Source organism: Galleria mellonella, unplaced genomic scaffold (genome assembly GCF_026898425.1).
Source record: "Galleria mellonella isolate WM207_F2 unplaced genomic scaffold, CSIRO_AGI_GalMel_v1 utg87, whole genome shotgun sequence".
NCBI lineage: Eukaryota > Metazoa > Arthropoda > Insecta > Lepidoptera > Pyralidae > Galleria > Galleria mellonella.
In genome coordinates, this window is record NW_026442166.1 from 1525663 (window position 1) to 1547281 (window position 21619).

At 34.3% G+C, this 21619-nt stretch overlaps 1 protein-coding gene across 2 annotated transcripts; it reads right to left on the bottom strand.

Moving 5' to 3' along the window:
- Nucleotides 1-836: 836 nt before the first annotated feature.
- On the bottom strand, nt 837-21365 carry LOC113509373 (serine/threonine-protein kinase pakG). Of its 2 annotated transcripts, none has more exons than XM_026892694.3 (15): nt 20681-21365; nt 19250-19397; nt 17471-17600; nt 15371-15546; nt 14590-14809; nt 13410-13553; nt 11518-11637; nt 10294-10419; nt 9043-9116; nt 7611-7793; nt 6732-6813; nt 4799-4885; nt 2879-2985; nt 2042-2123; nt 837-1667 (listed from the first exon to the last, which is right to left on the bottom strand). In XM_026892694.3, exons 1-15 carry the CDS (start codon nt 20965-20967, stop codon nt 1087-1089), a joined length of 2547 nt encoding a protein of 848 aa, XP_026748495.2. In that variant the 5' UTR covers nt 20968-21365; the 3' UTR covers nt 837-1086. The 2 variants fall into 2 exon arrangements, with proteins under 2 accessions (XP_026748495.2, XP_026748494.2); XM_026892693.3 differs by having other exon boundaries at nt 837-1670.
- Between the last annotated feature and the right edge of the window lie 254 nt (nt 21366-21619).

A 21619-nucleotide genomic window follows, 5' to 3' on the forward strand; every position in this document is an offset into this window, starting at 1 on the left:
ATCTATTTAAGCATTCATATAGTAAGTGGTCTTCAAGAATGGGTTACATTATTTAACTTATTGTATAAATAAAAAATATACTTAAACATATAAAAGATATACTACATTATACACGAAGCTGAGAAGAGGAGATAATACTTATATGTTAATAATAAAAAAAAAGGTTGATTGCAAACAAAAGAAGCTACAGTGTAGCTCCTATAGTATTGTAAGATTCGTACAAAGTACAAATTATTTTTACATTAAATTTTTCTGTACAAAATACCTAGAGGCGAATACTGAGATGCACTTCTATTTCTTACATTGTTAAAATTAATGCTCTCAATTATTTTATTGCCTAAAGATAACTGTAAAGGGGAAGGGGGGGGGGGGGAGGAAGGTGAAGTAACGAAGTTTAAAGGGTATGAAGAATGAATAATTGTACTTAAAGTTCCGCATTTACAGTACACTTTGATAGCCTGGATAAAATACGAGAAATATAACAAATTGAATTGATATGGTATTGTGGCTTTAACTTTAGCCAAAGTTACCAGTTAACAGTCAGATAATACGTAGTTTCTATTACTAAAGCCCAGATTTGACAAACAAATTGGTAAACATTAAAGAATATCTGTTTTTCTATGCTATATTAGTAAAGAATATTGGTGTCTTTATATAGAAATAAAAATACATGAAATAAACAATTGGCAAAAGGTTCTTGTGGTAATTCATTATAAATTAATATATTATTATTACTGTCTGTTAATTAAATTAATTACTAAATTTAAAAAAAATATATATATATATATATATATATATATATATATATATATATATATATATATATATATATATATATATATATATTACATACAGCGCCATCTAGTCGCAAACCAAGCAGAGCTTGTACTTTAGGTACTAGACAACTAATAGATAATGAATACGAACATTTTTATATAAATGCTTAGTAAAGAAAAACAGAGTATAGTTTTTGAGTTTACTAACTTGCTATTGAGGCTTAATATTTCAATCTCTTTCACACCAATCATCCAAACAGTGCACTAACAGTTGAATTGTCAATATAAATATATCCAACACTATCACAGATCACCAAAATCTTTGCTGTCTGGGCCCGGGCCATCGGTTCGGTGGCCTTGGGACATTCCTGGGCCAAAACTGGGGCTGAAACCCTGGGGGCCTGAAAGTCCGTGGTCCCCAATTCCTGGGAAACCTTTGATTTGTAAATGGTCTAGGTGGTGGGTTTTCCCACATATTCACCTGGAACTCGTCGAATTGTGGTGGTGGTGAGTTCATGTTACTCACTTCGGGAGATGGTATTCTTTCTTCAGGGCCTTTTTCTAAAGCCCTGCTTCTCAAGTCCTCCTCGTACGGCGTTTCAGAGGAGTTCTCCTCTGGATTTTTGAATTCTCTGTTATTTGGCGGAAAATTTGGAGGATTTTGAAATGACATATTGAAGTTTTTAAGGCTGGGGGGCATGTTATCGAATGGATTCGACAATGGGTTTATGACAGGCGCCGATTGCGGACCGTTGTTCGAACTATTTATTTGTATGAGATTGTGGTTTGATTCCTTAATATTTGTCTTTCCATTGTCACCGCCCACCAAAACCTTGTTGTTGTTGAAACTGTGCCTTCTCTCGTTCTGGGTGGACTGGTTGGGGTACATACCTGCTGGAAATAATGGAATATGTTTAATATAAAAACTTTTTTATATTATGATGACTATTTTTATATAATGATGACGATCAAGCTCACAAAACTAAATGAGTTTTAAAATAATATTATTTAAGACTATGCGAGTGTGAAAACACTGCATCAATAACAACATAATTTTTATAGGCCTAACATGTGAATAAACTGTCGATTGCAGAAAAAATATCAAAATCTGTTTAGAATCATAATTGGTAAAAGTTATCACATTAACATACACACAAAAAAATATACACAAATTGATAACGTCATACTTTTTGAAGTCGCTCTAAAAAATACTACAAATCAATGTATACATTTATTTATAAGTGTACTGATTCACAGTAACTTACGTTGATCCTCATCTTCAGATAAGTCCATATCAACACTCTCGACTATGTCGCTCGGGGTGATCATTGGAGGTACCCGGTAATCCTGTAATGAAATACATAAATCATTATACCAAGTTTTAATTTTACCATGAAAATGGAACGGTAGCCCTGCCTGCGCTATAACTATGCACAAATTGAACACCAATGAGTGATGAATAAATGAAGACGGAGACAGGTCAGTTAGCCGATTGTGATGAATTCACCAGGAATTAACTACGACGGTTTCCGAAGAGACCCGCTTGAAGGTGTTATTATAGGCTTTTTTATCAGTCCGTAACACAGGTGTTTTTTTTACAACACAGGGGGCAAACGAGCATGGGGCTCATCTGATGGTAAGTGACTACCGCCGCCCATGATCACCCACAACACCAACGGCATTGCAGGTGTGCTGCCGGCCTTTTAAAAAGGAATTTGCTCTTTTCTTGAAGGTTATGATGTCGTATCGGTTCGGAACTACTGCTGCTGAAAGTTGATTCAAAAGAGTGGTTGTGCGTGAAAGAAAGTGCCTTCAAAAACGCACGGTGGAAGACTGCCACTCGTCCAGATGGTTGAGATGAAACTTTATGGCGGGTTGTATATTGTATTGTGATATATTTTCGAAAATTCTATCTATACATGTGAAGCCGGGGCGGATCGCTAGCATATTAATAAAATTACGTCACTTATTATTACGCTAGCTGTAGCCAGTGTCTTTGCCCGCCGTGATTTAGGTCATGATCTCAAATTCAGATTTCATTCAAATCTATTCAGGTATTGAAACAACAAACACAATTGAACATTAATTAAAATATTACTCACCTGGTCCAAGTTAACGGGATTAATAGGCCTCGGCAGACCAGGGTTGACAGGTCTAGGTGGAGCCGACGGCTGATGTGTTAACGATATTAAATTCCTATGATCCACATCTGAATAATAGAGTAAATTAATATTATTATTTAAGCTTTTTATTTTATTATTCTCGATACTTTTGTTTCAGTTTTCAAACTTAGAATTTCGGGTTTCTTACACCAAGTAATTCTAAGGGTTTCTATTAATCAATACTTAGGGGATCTTCTTGCACATGATACGGCATGTATTTAGGATGACTGCCTTTTACATTGTGATATGTATTCTGTGGCAAATTTTATGTATTTAATCTATGGTGTAGGTGCATTAGAATTATACGTGTATTAGAGAGCAGAAAAGGAACTATGTAAGCATTATTTTAATTCCAAATTCTGATAGATTTCTTCTTTTGGTTCAGTGTCTTTTTTTCTGTGATATGGTTTTTCATATATTATGGCAATAGGGTAAAGTGATTTATTTATTTAATAAGATTCACCTACGACTTGTTACATTTTACATACTACATGATCAATGACATATAAATAACTTTGCCCAAAGTCTTTTACAGGTAAACACTATATGCACTATTATTAACAATGGCAAGTATCCCAACAAAAAAAGAGCTTATGTCTAAAAGTTTCTTTAAGTTGATCTGCTGTTAATCGGTTCGAAATTTATGTCAAACGATCGCTGTGGGCATTTAGAATCCTACATAATCTGGGTACAGGGGAGTTGGCTCCTAACACCGTTTTTTTCAACGGGGGGCATATCGATATCATATATCAGCCAAGCGATGTCTATTTTATATATTCTTTTAAAAATTTTATTTATCAAGATTATGTCCGATCTGTTGTAATATATTAATTTATCTGTTAATATCGCTCTGTCAAATTACAACTTATATCTACTATTACAGGGTTTACCACATACTGGCAACATTGTTTATCTGTGATTAGTTCATATTTAATGTGTTGCATGGTTTCAGTACTCTTTTGACATTTTCTGCATTTATCGTTATATACAGTGGGATCTTTGGCAAATAAGCTTTTAATAATTCTTGGTATTTATGACGTGATTTTGAATTTCGAGCCTAATCCTTTTTATTTCGGAAAATAAATATCCAACTCTTTGCCAATGGTTTGAAGCATCCTGGTTTCTGTGTGGTGATTAATTATTATTAAATAAATTATCATTATAAAATAAAATTCGCATCGCCCCTTAAAAAAAGGAGATGACAATTAACTCCCGACAAAAGCACAGTCGGCTGGGGTTCAGGGCCTCAGGGAGAGGAACTAACGGCGGTATCCAATGCGGGCGGTATCCAATATCACCGCTTTCTGCATATTTCCCAGGAGTGAACTGCCTTGGAATCCCAATCGTCTGAAGTATTGTTTCAGACTGGTTGGGATAAGACCGCTCCCCAACAGAACGATTGGAATGATTTCGGTACATGTAAGCCCTCACATTACGATCACCTCCTGAGCCAAGTTGAGATATTTACTCTTCCTTTCGGTTTCGGCTTTCATACGCAAAAGCAGTGCTTACGGCAAAAGTGTAAAGGAGTACGGGTATGACCCAGCTAGTATAAGCTCGGACTTTATTTGCGCCTGACAAAGAACTTTTCAGTATTCTTCTTATTAAAAAAAATTACTCGCAGAGAGACTGTTCCATATTCGCCTCCTTAACATCAATGTTTTTCGATCGAAATCGGTATGTTTTAGCCTCAGAGAGGATTTTGAATTAAAGGATCTAGAACAATCCTTTCAGTTCGCAAGACAATACACGAGGGAAACCATAGGCGTCACAGTTTATTCTGTGATGACCACGGTACTATTAGATGGGCCGTTAGCGTATTCGCCATTCTTTGTTGGATTTGAGTAAAACAAATTGTACCTTGATGCGCGACCGGATGTCTATTGACTGCAATTTGTGGTGGAGGTGGAACGTTTGGCAAAAACCTATGATCTACGTCTTCGCCATCTGCAATAAAAATAATGATCAATGGATCAATTGAATGAGTGAGTGTTCCATTTTGGGAACATATATTTGAGAAAATAAAATTATGATCAAATTGCTAGACTCAGTTATTAGGTTTGGTATGACAATGCAAAAAACGGAAGTCATTACAAAATGGTGATTAATCATCGAAATTTATTATTTTCGATTAATCGAAAAAAAATATAATTAATAAATTGACAATCAAGCATTAAATGCTGCAGAGGCTCGTAGACTGCCATGTGCTAGATTCGAAGCATGGACAATGAGTCTCCGTATATGTTACTGTAAAAGCCGGTACATCAGTAACTATTAGATTTAAATAGTAAATCTTAGAATTTACCAACAAAATGAGTAGGTAAATGTGAGGATTATATTGTTAAAAGTTTCCTAAGCACACATATTTTAATGTAATAACTATCGGTTTAACTTACGTGTAATTAGATCGAGAAAACTCGACAAATTTTGAGATCAATAGTACACGACGGCTTACCAATACATTCAGTGGCAATAACACAGCAGACGAAGAGGAAGACTACGGAGCCCAGACGTTCATACCCGAAGAGTTCCAAACGCCATCTTTCTTACCTGTGACGATGCTGCAAGCGTCTACAGTTCGCACTCAGCGGGTCAAGGTGCACAGTCAGGTTCGCGCTTGTGTCACGGCCGCTCACGACTAAGGATCACGAATTGATCCCGAAACTAGTCGAGCTTTCTCTTAAAATGGTAGTTATTACATTAAAAAATATAATGTTAGGATTTTATAAAAAGAAAACAAATTTTTGGACCTTCACCAAACCAAACCTAACCCTACCTTTTTGACCACGAGTACAAACACTAGGCACTAAATATTTTTTTTTTTTTACAACACAGGGGGCAAACGAGCATGCGGCTCATCTGATGGTAAGTGACTACCGCCGCCCATGATCACCCACAACACCAGCGGCATTGCAGGTGTGCTGCCGGCCTTTTAAAAAGGAATATACTCTTTTCTTGAAGGTTATGTTGTCGTATCGGTTCGGAAATACTGCTGCTGGAAGTTGATTCCAAAGAATGGTATATGACCAAATATTATGTCTATTTTTTCACCTTTACCTCGTTTATGATGTAAATAACTATGTACACAGAACTACCGTAATTCGGGCTTTTACAGTAACAAACACATCATCAATATCTTTCTTCTTTTACACTGAGATGCCCATGGTATCCTTCGCCGCTCATAAGTTGACATTACTAAGGATTATAACTTATCGAAGCTAAAAATATGTAATAAACCGATTGGGGTTTATTACATATAGCGTAGCCGAGGCACACATACGTGAGTCTATCAATGCCTAGTTGTGGCCAAGGCTTGTATAATACTTTTCTCAAACAATGCGCGGAAATTAAAAACACAATTTTACTTTTTAAGGTCAATGACGAATAACGAACAATAATAATTTTTCACGCGCCATAATGTTCCTGTTTTTTTTTTCAATAAACAGCTTTCTTGAAAAAAAAAAACTATTCTATTTGCAAGCCAGTTCGAAATTTAAATAAAACCCTTTATTAGTTATCTCCTTGGTAGTCATGTTTCGAAGTAAAAGGTCATTCCATTTTTAAATTACAGGACAGATATGAGTTTACATAGTAATTTATGTGGCCGCAAAACACGACAGACATGGATTTTCATACAACTTTTGGCGGCCGCTGCCCGCATGTATTTGGCCAGTACGGCAATTTTGATTTATCTCGAAGAAGATTGTCAAAATAATGCTCACATTTCCAAGCATGTTTGAGAAAAATATATTTATTAATAAAGGAGGTAATTTATTCATTGAAATCAACTTACGACCAAGGATAGGTAAAACGGGAGGCGGAGGAGGGGGTGGTAACAGCCCTCTGTGGTCAACGTCGGATGGTGGCGGCAATTTCTAGAAAAAAAAATTAACAACTTAAGAAGAATATCGTATTTGGACAGATATGCATATCAAACTTTTAATTTTCATATCAGCACTTATTATACTACATTATTACATATGCTGATATGTAAATATTATTCCATTGTATTTTTTTTCTTTTTGTCACTGAATCATGTGATTCATAATGGGATAACCTAGTGAAAACAACCTATAATTAATAAATGTAAAAATCCATACAAACATAAAAGTATATTTGTTTATAGTAGCGACTTAACAATTTAACCAGTCGCAATGAAATTTGGTATAAACATATTATACATCGCTAGAAGAACACTTTTTCAATAATCAATCAGAAACACTGAAAAATGTTAAATTGTTTCCTCAACATTAACAGGTGATTGTGGCATCGCCATACTTCCTTATGGCCGCTCTTAAGTGGGAAAACAATAAAAAAATCAGAACCTTTCGTACTTACAGGATACTTAGTTGTCAATATAAGAGCTTCTAATATTTTTCTGTTTTATTAAAAAAACTCAAACTCACTCTTAGAACAATCCCTTATTTTTTAATAATCACTTATTTCACGTCATAGTAGTAACTATTAAGTTCACGCGTACTAAAAAAAATGTGTTCATCATCCTGGCCATCTCATAATACCCGCCATAATGGTAAAGGCGGGAGAGGCAGGGGCGAACCCCATTACCCCGGCATCTTCTCCGAAAGCCATAACCTCCGGGTCACTGGGTTTTAAGGCGACATACACGGATGTTGTGTAATGTCGGCATGGCGTCTTTGTCAAAATGTATTACCTGCGTGAAATGTAACGGCTGCAGCAGTGTTGTAGGTGGCGCTAGCGGCGCGGGCGGCGGCGATTCCGGCGTGTCAGTGAAAATAGCGCGTGGGGACTGCTGCGCCGGCGCCGCGCCGGACACCGCGCCCGGCGGCGGCACCGGCGCCGGCACCGACACCGGAGGCACCGGCGGCGGACCCGACTACAAACATCAACACGCGTTAGCATTTTTATCATCGTCATATCAGCCCTTAACCGTCCACTGCTGAACATAAGCCTCCCCCTTGGGGGGTTTAGCCAGTGGTTGCCACGCTTGGTAGGTGGATTGACAACCGCTATCAGGGTTTTTTTTTTGATGGGTGAAAATGGTATGGTAACCCCGCCAGCGCTAACGGGATACGTTGGCGGAGCACCAGTGAAGGGTGATAGATGAGAATGAAAACAGGCCAGTTAGCCCATCATGATGAATTCATCAGGAATTAACCATGGTAATTTCCAGGGAGAACCGCGAGGAGGTCGACTTGGTTAGATACATTGCTAGCAATAGGATTCTCAGTCTCCATTACTAACAATCCCTTTCCCCCCACCGCTATCAGGGCCGTCCTTTAGTCGTCTTTTACGACACCCACGGGAAAGGAAAGGGTTGCCTATTCTATGCCGAGACCACGCGAGCATGATATTTTTATATTAACCATTAATCTTAGATTATATAGACAGAGCATCGAGTCTCAAAAAAGGGTCAACTTTTTGTCAGCTGATTAACTGACTTGTTTTTTATCAGTGTTCTATATATTTAAGCACATAACGTATCTCGACATATCTATATTTAATTCTTTCATAAATGAAATGAGTTTTTACGCATTAAAAAAATGTAAAAACTATAAAAGAAAATAAATATGGAAGTTATAAAGGAAACACTCCTAACTATTTGTCACTCAAAATTTCGAAGCATTTGTATGGAGACAATCTATCTATATGGGGGGAAGGGATTGTTAGTAATGGGGAGGTTAATCCTTATTGCTATCAATATATGCTATCACGTCGACCTCCTCGCGGTTCCCCCTGGAAACTATCGTGACTAATTTATCGTTGAATTCGTCACGATGGGCTAACTGACCTGCCTTTTCATCCTCACCTATCACCTTTTATTGGTGCCCCGCTAGTGTATACCGATAGCGCAGGCGGGGTTACCATTCCATTATCACCCATTATGAAAAAAAAAATCTATATAATCTAAGTCATTGACATATAAAAACCCGAAGATTCATAACGTCATACAAAAATGTCTTTAACAATTTCATAAACAGTTTCAAAATTAACGATATATAATCAACATATATACTGTCTTGCGATTATATCTTTTTATTTCGGGACACTTTTGAACGTAACTTTTATATGGATATGAGTCTAGATTTTTTTTATATCTATGAATAAAGTACGTTCTAACTCACCGGCATCCAGGATGTGTTGTTCCATACAGAATTTGTCTCTGGATGATAAGGCTGGGCAGGATCCGGATCCAGGTCTGAAACAATGGTGTTAATAACTTTAAAGAGCAGTAATTTTCATATATGTTTCACTAGTTATATCCCATGGCTTCAACCGCGTGAATCAATACAAAAACTATGTTCTGAGTAAGAATATAAACTACACGTGTTCCAAATTTATTTCAAATCCACTCAGTAGTTTTTATATAGTACTCTTTATTGTTTCCTCCAAAACATTACAATAATAAACTTATTATAAATATATATAAAAGAGTAACAAAAATCCATCCATTCACACAAACATCCGCATTTAAAATATTAATAAGAATGACATGCCATAGAAATTCTTAATATTTTCCATCATCCAAAGGAGTGTTCTATCAGTGAATCTGAATATTTTTCTTGTGATCATGTCTTGTAATTGCTTGTATCTATAATAAATATATTATTGTAACCTTCTGGAGGGAACAATAAAGACAACAATAAACAATAAAGAAACAATAAAGACTTAAAACAATTAAACTCAACACCTATTTATCTAATCAGAGAAAAGAACAAAAAAAGAAGGGACTTCGATGAAGTGTTGAGATGTTTCGTGAATATATTGTAAATATTGCTTGCTCATATGTAGTTTGATGAATTCGAAACAAGCGGTTTTTTTTTTGCTCCGCAAATAAAAACAGCAGTAAATCCTATAGATTGCAAAAAAAGAAAGTGAAAATCTATTAAGAGCGACGTAATCACGTTAAATAGACATAAAAAAGACGAACTGATACTATAATATAATAATAATTTATTTGTTTAAAATTTGTATTATTCTTTCAGTGGTGCAATAAAGAGTTAAAAAATAAATAAACTGTGGTCAGTACAAGTGGTTTTAAATAATAGTAAAGCTACACATTTTCGCCTTATATAAAGGCATGCCAATTTTTGTTTCTTACATATTAGTATTTTTTAATTTTTAGTGGCTTACATTTTTAAATATAAATTAAATAATTCATTTCAAGGTCGCTTAATTTTTTTTATGTTAGTAAGGGAAGCTCTAAACTCTAAACTGCCCAATGAAAAGGACCAATAATGTGTAACCCCTCCCCCCCCCCCTTCATAAATCCCCCATCTCATAAATCGGAAGTCATTGGGAAAGGTATATATAAAGCATTGGATTGATACAGGCTAAAATAAAGATGAAGAATAACAATTTTTTTTTAACCATACCAATAATATTGTCCATAGTGCCATAGAACGAGGTCGGCGGCGGTGGGTTGCCAGTACTTTCCGGCGTCAACAGGTCTAATCCGGGAAGTGTATCTTGAGACTTCTGTGACATTGTACCACTGGTCACTAAAAGAAATATGATGTGTTAGAATATTAAAATCAATATATGTTTAAACTATTAATTTTAAATACAAATATGTATATATTCACTCCTATACAATCTTTCATCCGCTATTGAAATAGGAGAAGAAATTAATACCTTTAGGTGTTAATTCTTTAAAAGTTAATAAATTTCTGTTTTAAAACAAGAGCCTAAATCTATGATTTCACGTGTCCAAATTCCATACTGACGAAATTACATAAAAATTTTCAATCCCATTATGGGGTAAAATTTTTCAAAAACCTTTCTTATTGTTCATTTACACTATTATAAAAACCTATCCAGCAAAATTTCAAGAATCTAAATTTAACGGTTTCGGCTATATATAAGTAAATAAGTTAGTCTTTTAGCATCCTGTTTCTATATAATATACATAGGTATATATTATATAACTTGGAGTGACAAACAAACTGACGGCCAACCTGATGGGATGCAGAAAGTGTCACCTATAGATATGAAGAGCACAAAATACATAGAGAAAGGCACCATGGGCAACCAGCGTTTTCTATAATGTTCATAGTGCTTTACATAGCTCTTTAAATTAATTCCTGAAGATTATGACGTTATTTTTAAAATGGGTGAAAATGAAATAGTAAACTCGCCTGCGCTATTTGTGTACAATGGCTGGGCAATAGCAAGAGATATAAACATATTAATCGAGGTGAGGATGAACAGAGGTCAGTTGACCCATGATGAATAATTTAATAATTACCCTCGATGGTTTCCAAAGCGAACCGCCTGGTAGACAATCTCATAGAGTATATTTCTACCAATAGGACTATTAGACCCCATTACTAATAATCCCCTTCCCCTTAAAGTATAGTGTTACGCCTCCGTACCCTGTAATTTCGCTACTATATAATGCCCTTTAAACTAAAACGCAGTCATACAAGCATAGTTGCTTTACGACAGAAACAAGTGAGACAATTGTATCCAAGCAGACTTGGAACATCAGTTTGTCCTTCTTCTAAAGATATCTCTACTAATAAATATAACTATACTTTTTTTCGATTTTGTTCCAAATATGTCCTTTTAAGTCGACTAGCAAGTTTAATTAAACATACCTGAATTATTATCTGACGTAACCAAATTGGTATCATTTGGTATCAAATTTTTTAGGAAATCATTTATATTAAAATCTTGCTTCTCAGATGGTCTATTATTTATTACTTCTATTTTATTTGCTGAAAGAAAATATACATAATTATATATTGTTTTTGTATTTTATGCACGAAAAATTATTAATTCACTCTTGCACCACCTGCCCTTTTCTATCTGTTCTCCTTTAATCAAAGGTTGTCTGTAAGAGATTGTCCTAGCGATAAGACCGCCTTTTGTACCTTTATGTGTATATTTCAATCTGTATTTATGTTACTATATTTCACTTGAATTATTCACTCGTCATTGTATATTTTTATTTATGGTGCAATAAAGAGTTAAATAAATAAATAAAATAATTATATATTGGCTAATGACGGCTCGATTTCGTTCTAACGGAAAAAAATAAATATTCTGTTATGAATGAATATTATGTACTATAGGTAGAAGTCTTTCATGTTAAACGAAGGAGGGCCAGCAGGTCTACCCTTGAATCCAATATCAATCCAATTTATTGCCAAGGACAATTTTATATAGCATTCACGAAACAACAGTTAGGAATTAAATTTTAATTGAGATCCGTTTACAATAGTTTGCATTGACAAATTACAGTAATATGCATCTATTAGAACAATATAGAACCATATTTTTTTTTTTTATTAAAAATACAGTACAGAAAATTTTACAGAAGTAGATGGTCTCATCATAGTATAAACTCTTACAGAAAACTTTAGAATAGCGCACGTGATTTTTTGTTAAGACTTCAGATAATTATTTAAATAGACTTGTTTGGTCACGAATTAATCAATAAATACTTTGTATCTTTGCCCATTAGTTTATAAAAACGTCTAATTAACCTATTCTAGGTATTAAAACAACAATAAATTCTCAATAGAAAATAAACCTATTTTAACTATTAGAGTTAAAATAGATTTGTAAAAGGTAGATAATAGTTTGTAAAAAAATTTAGTTTTTATAAATAACATTTTAACGATGCCTATATTTTTGTTATCTTCTACCTTTTTCCCAGTTATTATTTAGGGTCGGCGTAATATGTATGATAAAAAACCATATTATAAAGAGATTTGACTTATAATTTTACGACCGGCCAGCTGCCTGACGTCAACACTCTTTGGGAATTAACGATGTCTAGTCATATATAACGGGAAATTATCTCGTAGCACCGCTATCTTCGCCCCCATGCCCGCCACGCCGATGTCTTTACAGGCTCTACGCCCGCAGTGCGAAACGAGACCTCTGTGACGTAAAGCGCTGTACTCCCCCTGAAGAACACTTCCGGATGAAGTCGGAAACGTCAAACTTAGTAAGTTCATAAAATTTCCCGTTATACATATATATATATATATATATATATATACAGACATCGAATTAAAAATTAACATGTTTTAAACATAATATCCAATCAATCAATCTATTACAGCCCGTCTAATGGTAAACTGTTACTGTAGCCTATGGACGCCTGCAATACTAGGGGTGTCCTTTTTTTTTAATGGATGGTAATGGAATGGTAACCCCACCCGCGCTATTGGTATACACCGGTGGGGCACCAATGAGGGATGATAGGTGAGGATGAAGCAGGTCAGTTAGCCCATCGTGACGAATTCAACAAGAATTGTTCACGATGGTTTCCAGGGGGAACCACGTGGAGGTCGACCTGATAGGGCATATTGCTAGAAATGTCGAACTCCATCGCTAACAATCCCTTTCCCCCCCTACTAGGAGTGTCACGTGCGCGTTGCCGACCCTGAAGAAAGCTTAATTATACCCTTTTTGAAGAACCCCATACTGTAGTCTCTAAGGAAATCCTATAAGTATATAATTATAAAATTAAACTCACCGTTATTATTCACGTTCATATCCGTCGAGTCGTTGAACATTGACAAAGGATTATCGGACGTAAGGAACGAGGACAGCCCCAAATTATAGAGGGAACCGTCAGCTGCTATTGAAGAGTTGAATGTGCGATCAATGTTGTATGCAACTGGAATAAACAAGCATAATATACATCTACCGACATCGAAAAAGGAGGTACTCAATTCGGCTGTCAGTTTTTATGTTTGCTAACTCATAACTCCGTTTATTATAAACCGATTTGGAAAATTACTTTTCTATATCCAAACTTATATACTTTCAAATTGGTCCCACAGAACTTTTATCAAAATGAGTTCAATAGTTTATCTATGAATAAATAAATAAATACTGCAACATATGTGAGGATATCATCTTCTGTTGTCGAAAACTTCTAGGCAGCATTTTTCATAATTCCTCATTTTCCCGTAAGTGCCATAAGAGGTGAATAAGGAAACATAATGGTCGAGAGAAAGGCCACAGTATCCCTCATGAAATATAACCAAAGCCTAACTTTGGTTGTCATCCTGCCTGCCAAGCATGGCAACTGCTAACAAAACCAGAGTGGGTTTTGCCAGAATGGGGAAAGCCTCTGTCCTATCCAAACATTGATTATTAATTTCAAAGATTTAAGGCTAGAATTTGAAAGCTGCAGTCATGCATTGTTCATCTGAACTCTTACAACTTCTATGCAGTGCAGTATTACAGGCCGTATGGGCCACAGCTTTACAGTTATATTATTGAGACATCTTTATAATGGATGTGCAAATCTGGCCACAGTTGTTTTATTCTTACTGTATTTTTTTTTCTTAGAATCATGAAATTTATTTGTGTGTATAACTTTTATGTAACTTAGAATGGCAAAAAAGTTGAGCGCCTACCTAATGAAAAGTGTTAACCGTCGCCTATAGATATGAGCAGTACTATGGACATAACAGAATATACTGTTGCGCCCATGATACTCCCATGCGTTGCCATTTCTGACGACTTTGGTGTTATTCCACTGTACCTATAAATTCAATGCCATATTCCACCCTTCAAACCGAAACAGCCATGCAAACACAACTGTTTCACGATAGAAAAACGAATGGGACAGAGAAGTACCCAAGCAAATGACTTTGTACAAAGTCTCTCTGTAGTATGATATAAGCGTATGTGTATGTACTAACTGTCATCAGCCCCGTCTTCTGCTTCGTCGACCGTGTCTCTGGTGTCGTTGTTCTGGCCCGAGTGTGTTGATGGCGGAAGCTCTAGGTCCTCGTCAGGGGAGGGTGACGGTACGTCCTCGTCGCGACGAGGCGGCGACGGGGCCGCCGACGGCAGCCGGGGCGTCAGCTCATCCAGTTTACGTTTTAGTGCACGAACGCGAGCGCCAAAGTTCTTGTACGCCTGTTAAGTTTGTAATGACCATTTTTTATTTCGTAATTCCATCAAATCATTTCAATATGCATTAATTGATTATGAGTAACAATATTACATCGTGTTGAATATTTTTTTATAAGTTATAAAAAGATATCATCTGCTACAAAGACTTTTTTATAAGTATTTCTAACTACTAAATAGATAACAAAACACGTCAAATTAATTATAAAAATAGATTCAGGATTGTTAACAAATTCGCGTAATAAAGCCACCGAAAATTTATGTTAAGAGTAATATTTATAAGTAAGACATTTGAAATCGAATGTAAATTCACATTCAGATAAGTTCTTTCTCACTATTAAAATCTTTGTTAACATCATAAATTACGTTTTTGTTTTTTTTTTTTTAATGCTCTTAATAATGTGTTGTAAGGATATAATTAATTATTTTTTGTATATATTTCATTTCTCTAGTCACAAAAGTTAGAAAATATTACTGCTTTTACGAGAGACTAGTGTAAATACCTGTTATATTGAAAAAAATATAATTTCTGTGTATTTACATAGATACATGGAAATATCTACTCACATAAGCCACGACTTTGACTTCACCGCGTTGCGTCGAGTAGTACTGATTCGCCGATGACAATAGAGCAAGCAGCGCTTCCCTCGCTACAATCTCGCGCTGCAGCGCTTGCGTGTACCGCTCCACGCACGCTATGCCTTCATTGAGCTCCTTTTCCACATCATCCTTATGACTTCTATCTATAGAAAAAAGAAGTTTGACAAAATTACTTTTTAGAAATATTATAGCTTATAAGATGGTATTTACCTGCTAAGGTGGTTATTTTCACTTATTATAACGCAGTCGCCTACCGCCATCTTTACACTTAGGTCTTTAAAACTACGCAACGGATTTTAATGCGATTTATATCAATAGATAGAGTGATTCAAGAGGATAATAAATAAATAAAATAAATATGATAATAATTGTACAAAAAATCGGAAGAAATCAAGTTTATTAAGAACTTTAATATAAAATGCTGCTTACTCTGTTTTAAATATAACAGAAAAATGTATGGTGGGATTGTTTCTCTTTTATTGGTCTAAAAAAAGTTATGTACAGGGGGAGGCAAGTTGTTCCAATACTTAGAAGCTGTGTATTTAAAACTGCCAAGGAAGGCGGCACTATGATAGCGCAGATGGACACAGGCACGAGACGCGTTAGCCCGAACGTCGCGGGACCATACTAGTTTTTTAGCCAGATATGACAGTTTTCCATGCTTTATTATACAAAATAACAACGCGGCAAAATACAGCTGTCTTCTTGCGCCCATTTTAAGTATTTTGGCATTATTAAAAAAGAGATTAAAATGCGTACGTGGAGGTATTTTAAAACAAAATCTTGTGCAAGCGTTCTGCACACGTTGTACGAATTATTGCGTACGGACCAACAGCCGCGAACCATACACTATATTAGCATAATTTAAAAGATACGAGAATGGCAAAGTTTAATTCTTACTTTTGTTTTTAAATAATCACATATTTGGTATAAAATTTTCAGTCTGTCAGAAAGTCTTTTTATTAAGTTGTAAGAATACGACATTCAATAAGTGATTTTCGAATCACAACTGTTCATTCATTAACAATCCAAGGTTTTTTGCCTCCTTGACGCGGTCTCATTTCATTGCTAATATTAATCTGTATTATAAAACGTACATGATATGGTAACGTATCTTAAGACACCATTCCATGAACATAGCAAATTTTTTTTTTTATACAACTTAGAATGGCAAACAAGCTGACGGCTCACCTGATGGAAAGTGGTAACCGACGCCTGTAGACATAAGCAGTACCATGGACATAATAGAGTATACTGTTTCGCCCATTATACCCCCCATGCGTTGCCATTCCTGAGGACTCGGGTGTTATTCCTCTGTACCCAGTAAATTCACGCCGTATCCCACCCTTCAAAGCGAAACACAGCTATGCAAAGACAATTACTTCACGGTTGAAACACGAATGGGACAGAGGTACCCAAGCAATCGACTTTTGTACAGTCTCCCTCTGGTTTCAAATAATTTTCTAATATTAAACTCCATATAAGCACGTAGCAGTTAATATAGATAAGAGATATTCTAACTAGTTAAGACCAAAACAAACATCGTGTGCGGTTAACAGGTACACGAGTTCACTCTTCTTCCGGTGTTATTATTTCTACAACCTCTCTCGTTGGGGGGATAGGAATTGTTAGTAATGCGAATCTGCCAGCTCCATTGCTAGCAATATGCCCAACCAGGTCGACCTCCATGTGGTCCCCTTGGACATCATAGTGATGAATTCCAGGTAAAATCATCACGACAGGTTAACTGGCCTGCCTTTTCATTCTCATTTATCATCCCACACTGGTGCCACACTAGCGTGTACCATAAGGCAGGGTTACCATTCCATTAAAAAATAAAACTCCGTCAGTTATAAACCGGCTCGGGTATATTTTTTTTATCTGAAAGAATATACTTTTAGACTGATTCCATACAAATTTAATGAAAATCAATTCAAAAGTTTAATTTTTAAATCAAAATAATTGATTTAGCTACAATTGAAGTTTTTTTTTATTGTTAAATAAAATCTTAATTATAAATTAAAAGAATTCAACTGTTATGAATATTACAATAAAACTTTTTCTTACCTTTAAGACTAGCACATAACGCATCAGCATCGGACAGCTGCAAATGGCTCTCATGAATATATTTAAGCCTCAAATCTGTATCGGCTTCTAACACAGAACATTGCTTTATTTTATTCACTAGTTGCTGTGGCTGAAAAGGAATATAGTTCAGAAATTAGGTAACTATTTTTAATTTTCCAAATGGGTGGTAGAATTATTAAAAAAAAATACTATTAAAAAATGTTATAATAAAATTTACTTATAAAAATATTCTTATTCTATGTCCAACTATGTGTAACTAAAAGATATTCTAATAAGCAGGTTTTTCCTTTTTAATAAATAAACAAATTTACCCTCTTTTATAAAAATTAAAAAAATAAAAATTCAAAATATGTTTTATTACTTTTTTTAAATTGATTATAGGGCTTTAGAAACTAAACAATAGCTGAATTATATATATATAATTTTTTTTCTGCACATTCCCATGTAAATCATTGAATTAATTAATTCTTACAGGGTTTGTTAATATCTATATCTAAATAAAAACATTTGACTAGCTTTGAACAGAACAGGTGCTAAATATATTGCTCATTAATATCATACAAGCACATTCCTACTTTGGCTTTAGAAACCATAATCATCTCTCAAATCGACCCAATACAGGCCCAAGTTATTTAAACTGAAACTATTCTTAAAGTAGTTTCACATGAATTAATGACAAGCAATATCTCGTAAATAAAAAATAATTGTAATTTCTGTTTAACATTGTGAATTAATACATACATACATATCTGTCACGCCTGTCTCCCATTAGGGTAGGCAGAAACAATGGAACGCCAAATGCTTCGATTCAAACAAACCTCTTTCGCTTCTTCCACATTCATCAATCTTGTCATACACGCTCGTCGGTTACGGGTACTTTTAATTTGGCCCTTCTTCAGCACGTCGCCTATTTGGTCGACATACGTCCGTCTAGGGCGGCCCCTACCGACATCTCCATTCATTCTTGCTCGATAAATCTCTTTCGTAATTCTTCTTTCATCCATCCTCTCCAAATGACCAAACCAACGCAACATTCCTTTTTCGATTTTGGTCACTACATCGACTTTCAGTCCACACTTCTCTCTGATCACACTGTTTCTTACTCTATCTTTTAAAGTAATACCACACATACTTCTCAAAGCTCTCATCTGTACAGCATTTATCTTACTTTCATGCTTCTTCTGCCATACCCACGATTCGCTTCCATACATGAGTGTTGGTGTCAGTACTCCTTGAATTATAGCATTGTGAATTAAATTATATATTATTCTGTCCATTACTAACTCTTTTAGTAGTCTAGTGTTTTTCAACATTTTTCATGACAGGACCCCCCAGTATGAAAAAATATTTCGCGCCCCCCCCCCATTCACTTTTGTTTTTATATATTTTATAATGAAAAAAAGGCGAAGCAAAATCATCATAAAAAAACTTGACTCAAGAAAGTCTTGGGTCAAGTTAATATCTGTGTAATATACATGGATGAGGTATACAAAAACGAGATACATAGATTTTTATTTTTTTGTTAATTAAAAAATATTAACATACAAATATTCGTTATTATCATATTTTTTAAAAATCTATCTACAAAATAAAACAAAGTTATATACTAGTTTATAATTTTAGTATTTTTTGCTTTTAGGTAGTTTTTGTGACCCCCCAGGGAGGCGCGACCCACACGTTGAAAAACACTGCTATAAAGAGTCTACTGTGAGAAGTGGGACATTGCCTCCTAATGATACAAATAAGTGATTAACAGACCTGAAATTCCAGAGCATCATCATCAGTCTTTTTGATAGCGCCCGCACTAAGTAGTCCCGTGAGATCGGAAAGAAACTCATCATCATACACACCACGTTGCTCCCAGATCTTAAATATACGTAGGATCTTGGTACGAACTTTCTCATCTCTGAAAATTTTTAAACATGTGTTCATGACAAAAATAATTGTTAATATCTTCATTAAATTGAGGATATTCAGTGTTAAATTAATGTCAATAAGTTTTTTCTTTTTCACTTTCATATAGAAATTGTAGTGCCTAAAAAAAATTTTATACAGTATATCACACTGCAAAAAAATCCTTTTCACTCCTTGAATTTTAAAAATGCATATCAATAAACTGTGAACATTTAAATAATACCCTACATACAACTAGTTTTGTAACTAATCTACATTATTAACATTATTTACATATAGAATTTGCAGCAAACACTTAATGTTTTGTAAAGACAAATAGCAGCTTCGATCATTACAATGGAAATAAACATAGGTATAAATCCATGACATGTTCAGAAAATATAGTTGCAAAAACACTCATTTGTCACTTAAACTTCAAAATAAAATGATAATCTTGAGAATAAATATAAAATACATTCATTGTATTGAAAAAAAAAAACAAAAGTAAAGACTTTGCTCTACAAATACAATAACTTCAATTACTGCAAAATTAAATACTCTAAAAAAAACAAATACCCTTTTCAATTTTTTTTTTTTTAATAATAACAATCCACTGATTTGTTAGAATATGATTTAAACAAGTTGACAATAATATAATCCTATCATAGTCTGCTATTTTCATACAAGTATTTAATAATGTTATTACAATTGGCATAAGTACAAAACATTTTTGTATTATTTAATTAAATTATACATATTATATAATTAATATAATTTTAATTTTACAATATGTATAATTTAATCTTTATAACATTTTTAGTATTAGAATCTTCTTAGCAAATGTCAAAACTTTATTAGAAATTGATCACAATCACAATGATAGCAAATGTATGTTTAATAAAAATCCAAATGGTACCAAAACTAGTTAAGCTTTCTCAACCCAATTATATGTAAGTTAAACCAGTAGTTATTATAATAAAATACTACTACATATAGTCTACTTACAAAGCTTTTAACAATAAAATAAAAACTCATTAACATGACTCCACTGTAATTTAATAAAGATGTTTCATGAATACTATCATTGGATTTTGAATTGGTTACACTTTCTAATCTATTTATACTGTGATATAATCTATCAGTTTAATGCATGTCTATTGCACAAAAAGTAATTTTCCAACAAGTAAATGACTACTTGTAAGTACAGTTTCTAGCAGTACAACAAAATAAGTAAACAAACAAACATGAACAACAAAAATGAAAATTGATAGATATTAATAATAAACACAAATTAACCTGACTAGCGGAGTTGCTTTTTGTAGATTAAGGCCCCAGCTCTCCACAAACTCGTAATTCTTCCTCTTACTATACTGTATAACATCATTTGCTAGATAAAACAAAACTAATCTCTGCTCAACCTTAACCCTCTTCAATACATTTAACCAGCTTGAAACAATTTTCTTATGATGTGCCCTCTGCTTTAAGCACCAAGATGATAGTGACTGGATACTCTCCTGAGTATCCTTTAGCTGTACAAGCTTTTTTTCAAAGGTTAAAGTATTAAATTCCTCAGTTTCACCCATTGTTATCAAACTAAAATATTTTTTATTGGAGAGAATTCATGGAGCTGCTTTTTAACGAAAACTAAACTGAGTCATAGCATTTCACTTCTATACAGTACTTTAATCCCGAATATACTTGCTTATAACAAGTAAATACACATATTCATCTCACAGCACGTTTTGCTAACAAATACGCGGTCTTATGCCGCGTTATTTATAATTTCAATTTTTTTATAAATATTGTGAGTGTGGTGATTTAACGCCACTCCCTAATTGTTAAAACTCATAGTTTATAATTAATCGACGAAAATATCAGACTAATATATTATATTCGACCGATAAGATGCAAATTGCATGTAAAAGGAAGTACATTTTCCAAGACAACAACCGCCATCTTAACTAAATATTAATGAAAGTTGCCAATATCATAAAACTATTTCACATCGGAAATACTTTTCAATTCTAAATAACATTAATTTCTGCGATTGTAAAGTTAATATAATTAGACTCAACTGGGTGAACTGGCCAATAAATTAGCAATTTGGAAACACTGCATACTTAGATTGCAAAATATTTTAAAATTATTTCACAACTACTCGCAAGTAATTGCATTATATAACTAAAAATATAAATAATAATTTTTCGCAATGACTAATAATTCCACAATTAAGAT

Excerpts from the sequence above, each read along its gene's own strand:
- LOC113509373 (XM_026892693.3), bottom strand. The coding sequence starts at position 20,967 with ATGGGTGAAACTGAGGAATTTAATACTTTAACCTTTGAAAAAAAGCTT. Across the intron at positions 14,810-15,370 it reads AAGTCAAAGTCGTGGCTTAT|GCGTACAAGAACTTTGGCGC; the intron begins GTGAGTAGATAT and ends CAAACTTAACAG. Across the intron at positions 11,638-13,409 it reads TATGAACGTGAATAATAACG|CAAATAAAATAGAAGTAATA; the intron begins GTGAGTTTAATT and ends ATTTTCTTTCAG.